Here is a 5,390-nt window from a genome sequence, read left to right on the forward strand (position 1 = left end):
TCAAGTTTGATGACCATTTTAATACATTTTTAATAACCCACAATGGGTTGGCCGTAGAGGCACACATAATAACTCTGTTCCTTACATTCCAAATGAAATAACATGTTAAAATAAAAATAGAGAAAAACCAGGTTAAAGATTGTTTATCAATAGTAGGGCCAAGCAACGAGGCAACAAGATGGATGAAAGATGGGCTAGAGAAATGCTCAGTTCTCAATCCAGGAGGACCAGAAGCCCAGATACGCTTAGTCCAGTCACATGATAAGAAAAGATGTCAAATTGATTCATCACAAGAGCCACAGAAAACACATGTAGGCTTGACGGGCATCCAATATGAAAGTGATGCTCTGACAAGGAGTCCTGCATTTAAGACACGCCAAAAGAAAATTTTAAAACGAGGGTGAATGTTAAGTTTCCAAAAAAAACTTCCACCATTTGGCTATCAAGGGATTGAGAGGAAAAGAATTGGTAATGTACTTAGCGGCCATCTTTGTAGAGAAGTTTCCATTCTTTGTTGAAGTACATTTCCAAATGTCATCATTGGAGGAAGTATTAAGCCTAAGAATATTATCCACTGAAGAAGGGGAAAAGCAAGCATGTAACTTTAAGTGATCCCAAGCATCATTAGTCATAAAATCACATACATTGACATAACATGAAGCTGGATTAATGGTTTGAGGTAGGAAATTACCTGAATCCGAGGGAATTCATGGATCAAACCAACACGAGGTTGATTTGCCATTCCCTGTGTCTGTAAACCATATTCCTCAAGTTCGAGAGCAATTTGGCAATACTGTTCCAAGTCCAAGATCCTCTTTTGCTAAAAGTTTTTTGGTAAAAAATAGATGAAATTGGGAAGTATTTTTTGCTTTTAAAATCTTGGCCCAAATGGAGGATGGTTCAGAAATTAATCTCCATCCGAGTTTGAGTTTTAGGGCCTACATGTGTTTTCTTTATTTGAATCAGCATTTTTAAAATTTCAAACTGATCCAATCCCTAGGAAATTGGAAGCACCGCCGAATTGGAGGAAGGAAGCATTAATGCTTACGTTACCTTCGCTTGCAGCTGTCAACTCAAGCGTCATTCCAAACGTCTCTTCTCCAGAAGAAATAAAGTACATTTGAAAGGAAGAGGGGTCCTAGAGGCCGATCATATGGTTTGATGAAGACGTAATCAACGGTCAAAAACAGAGTTGCAACCCCATAAGGAATTTATAAGCATTGTCCTAAGGAGTTGCAAGGGGCATTGTTTACACCTTAATTAAAACTACCAATCAACTAATAGTAATAGACTGATCACATTTAAGCCCCAAAGGGTCGGTCAAACGAATAAGTTTCTAGGCCGTGGGAAGAGCCAGAACGGTTATAACCGCGAGGCACCCACAGCTGCACCACTTCTAAAGAAGTGGTAACCACTCCAAGAGAACGTGGGCCTCAAATGACTAAAAAAACTGTTCAAGCAACACATAATGAAGACTCCATCTTAACAAGTATACAAGCAAAAATTCAAGAAGAAGATCGGATCTCTCGATCAATCAGCAAAACCTGCAATTTATCTTTTAATTATTTTTCTGCCTGCATTTATATTTTTTCTAGTTTAACTCTCCTTTCCTCTGATCTCTGTGATCATTGTCTCTCTTTGTTTCTCTATCAAGTTCTTCGGTAATTTCTTGTGGAGTGGTACTTCCTTTGTATGTATCCATACCAAGAATCAATAGAAGTTCTCGATTTCTTATTTCACCATCAACCGTTCTGTGATTCCCCTTTCTTTCCTGCTAAACATTACAATTTGGACTTTCCTTTAAAATCATCGGAGCAATCAAGGCAAGAGGATAACCTGCACAATTTGATAGAAGTTAGAGGTGCAAACATCTCTCATATTGGATCTTGAGGACTCTGACACGCCTGCGCTCACCATCAATAACATTTGAGTACGGTAGATCAATCTTACGGTTAACCGATTGTTTGAGCAATCCGGAAAATAGCTAAACAGTATGATCATTATTACATTGGATAGTAAGTAATGGGATGACCACAATTGTTTCTCAACTATTCTAGGACCCACAGTTGATATTTTTCTAGCGTGGGACCAAATTAGACTCGTTATTGTGCTGTGGAAGAGTAGGCATGGCAAAGGAAGAGAGATCCTTCATCTTTTCACTGTTGGTTAAAAAGTAAGGTGCTACAAGGTTCTTATGTTCTCTTTGCGGATTTGTTGATGATGATGATGATGGTGATGACGAGGTCCCTTGTAGTGGGACCCTCTCCACAATCTGTTTTCTCAGAATATCGTGCAGCCTCCCAAATAGCTTCTGCTTCACTATCTCGAATGCTCTATCCAGATTATCGATCTGCATTCCACAACTCAAGATTAGACTATCTTCAATGTGAAGGACCAGAGTGCAACTGATAACTACTCATATTACAACAAAATAGTATGGGATGCACCAGATCACTAAGTCTACGTTTGGAAGTCAAGAAAAAAAAAAAAATAATAAATAAAAAAATTGATTTTTTTCTTTGATTTTTCTTTCAGCTTTTCTTGACATCCAAACATAGCACAAATGGGTATGTTTTAATCAAAGGTATTATATTAGTACACATGTGAAATGACATTATTATTTCATTGAAAACAATTTATGTGCTATACAAAAAAGGCTAAAAAGTGAAGTTATAAACTATTTGACATTTTGAGGGGTATCAATAGAAATTCCTTCAAGTTTTGAAGACTTGCCTGCTGGGTGGCGTTCACATTGTACATGAAGAGCCCGTGGTACAGGTCAAAGCTATCACTGACTGTATTTTCAGTCTGTAGTAAAAAGATGGATTATTTACTTAATTAATTAATTATTAATGCCAATAAAAAATAACACAAATTATGATTGCTTAGAACTTTATTAGTACAATTCAAAATGACATTCGCATTGGACCTTTTTCTGTTCCATTTCTTGGGCAAGTCCATTTCCCCAAATTCCTCTAATAGAGGGGGTGAAAGACTGAAAGTGGAGTTTAGATTTGCTACCCACATGGGAACGGGTGGGGACAGATCTGAATCCTCCATTGGGGTGTGGGACCCGTCTCAAGGGTGTGGGTCCCATGCTCCATGAAGGGGTCAGATCTGTCTCCACCCGTCTCCATTTGGGTAGCTGATCCAGACTCATGGAAGTGACCATCCTACCCCTGTCCGAACACTTTTCTCTGGTGGGATCCACCCCCCCTCTATTAGAGGAACTTGGGGAAATGGAGCATACACGGAATGAAGAAGATAAAAATACACATTCTTGAAACTTGATGAGGAAGAATAAGAAACTACCAGCTGCAGTAGCGTCTCGTAGCCCTTGGTATTGATGGGTGTGGATTCTAAGTTGAGATACGATAAGATCCTAACCATCATTAATCAAACAAATCATGCATATTTGAGTTAATTAGCATAATAATGTCTTAACTTTTAATAATCTATAATCTCAAACAAGTCTTCAATCTGACGGTTCTCTCTACCTTCCAATTGTGTGAGTGATGAATTGGCTACCGGCGGCATGCCGGTCGTGTTCTTCGCAGGACATCTCCACCATTCTGCAACCCTGACAAAAAAAGTAAAAAATAAAAAAATCTAAGTATTTTTGGATCTATGGACTAGTTAAGCCCGGTCCAAGAAACAAATAGATCGGGCTTGAGTTGGGTTGAAATGCAATGACCAACCTCTTGTTCAAAGATACTCAAGAACTGAGCGCATTTCCGCTCTTGAATTGTATTTTCGGCAATCCTGACCTTGTCGTACACAAATGGTAATCCGGTCCAACCGTGTTTGCCACTCTCCGGTCCGAACATCGGATGTGTACAGACGATCCCGAATTCCGATGGAAGTACCTAAGAACCACCACCACCAATGCGATCATTAGGGATGTAAATGGATAACAAAAAATTCGAATCCGATCCGCATCCGTATCCGTTTAGGGACATCCATATTCGTTTAAAGAGATTCAAAAAAAAAAAAATCCGTTCGAAAAAAAAATCCAAATACTTAATAATAAAAAATTAAGAGTGAATTGTAACTGTTGGGGGGAGGAAGGTCCAAGTTACACAAGGCAGAGACGTAAACGGATGGTCGAAAATCCAAATTCGATTAGCATCTGAATCCATCTGAATCCGTTTAGAGGTATTTTTTTTATGGCCAATCGAATAAATTAAAATATTATTGAAAGAAAGAAGATAAAGACCTCCTCCCATACAAGAGAGAAGGGTTTACAATGAAACCAGGGGCTGATCCCACCAAAATAGGCATCCATATTCGGCCAGAGAATATCTGGATCCGATCATGTCCGATCCGTATCCAAGTCGAATCCAATCCATTTACATCCCTAAGGACCATAAGCATTCAAATTTACTTTTGTGTGCCTAACAAAATCGGACCGTCGATAAAGAATCTTAAATATCTCCTTACCTCTAAAAATAGGTTTCGGGGGAACTGTTTGACCGACAAGACATCAGCAAATATCGTATCGGGTTTCAGCTTATGCATGGGGATTCCACGGACGACTGTCTCTGTAGATAAGATGGAGCTGCACACTAGTATCACGTCCGGCTGCTCTTCACATAAGGCGTCGATGTTTCTGTTGGACCCACACAAGTGTCATCAGAAAAGACCATATACAACTTAAACCCTTGTAGCGCGAAGCACACGATGGAATAGAGCTTTTGAAAGAAACTCACCTGTAGAACTCGATCCCGTGTAGTTGACAGTAATCAGAGTAGTCAGAGCGAGAGGTAGCCAACACATTGTGGCCCTGTCCCTTGAAAGCTGTAGAGATGAACTGACCAAAGTTCCCAAACCCAATGATTCCGATCTTCAGAGGGAGAGGATCAACGGCTGAGGAGTCTGGGCCCACGGAAGGTGGGGAAAAACAACGGACGCGATTCAAGACTTGTTCTCGTTTCACTGGAACTGGTTGTAAAAGCCTAAGTTCGTTAGATTTACATAAAGTGGATAGAGTGGGAGAAGTAGTAATAAGGTGGTTGTTGTTAGCCATGGTGGCTGAGGTCTGAGTCAAGATTGCCTTAGTTTGGGCTTTGAAGTAGGGAAGGAGAGGCGCCACCGCTGCGGCCGCTGCTGGTGCCATTGCCGGCGCCCCTTGTGGTTCTGGCTTAGTCTTAGATAAAAATACACTACAAACGATAAAGGAAGTTATTATTCAGAAACTTGTGTGTGCCTTTGGGATGGTGTAAGAGAGGGTTCTATATATAAAAGGAATTAAATTAAACGTGATTTGTACAGAACCAGCTTTATTAGAATGGAAATCTGGAAAGCCCATGTCTGTCAGTGAGTATTTTTTTAAGGGAAAAAAAAAAAAAAAAAACCATAAACAAACAAAAAGGACTTGGAATCTGAAGGGA

General features: G+C 39.7%; 1 protein-coding gene across 1 annotated transcript; it reads right to left on the reverse strand.

The window, feature by feature from the left end:
- Positions 1 to 287: 287 nt before the first annotated feature.
- Positions 288 to 5,116, reverse strand: LOC122638751 (arogenate dehydrogenase 2, chloroplastic-like). The gene is made up of 11 exons (XM_043831601.1): positions 4,710 to 5,116; positions 4,441 to 4,609; positions 3,699 to 3,866; positions 3,498 to 3,580; positions 3,313 to 3,382; positions 2,734 to 2,808; positions 2,090 to 2,350; positions 1,901 to 1,984; positions 692 to 820; positions 478 to 602; positions 288 to 360 (listed from the first exon to the last, which is right to left on the reverse strand). Exons 1-11 carry the CDS (start codon positions 5,114 to 5,116, stop codon positions 288 to 290), a joined length of 1,644 nt encoding a protein of 547 aa, XP_043687536.1.
- Positions 5,117 to 5,390: the final 274 nt, after the last annotated feature.

This window comes from Telopea speciosissima, chromosome 9 (genome assembly GCF_018873765.1).
Source record: "Telopea speciosissima isolate NSW1024214 ecotype Mountain lineage chromosome 9, Tspe_v1, whole genome shotgun sequence".
Lineage (NCBI taxonomy): Eukaryota > Viridiplantae > Streptophyta > Magnoliopsida > Proteales > Proteaceae > Telopea > Telopea speciosissima.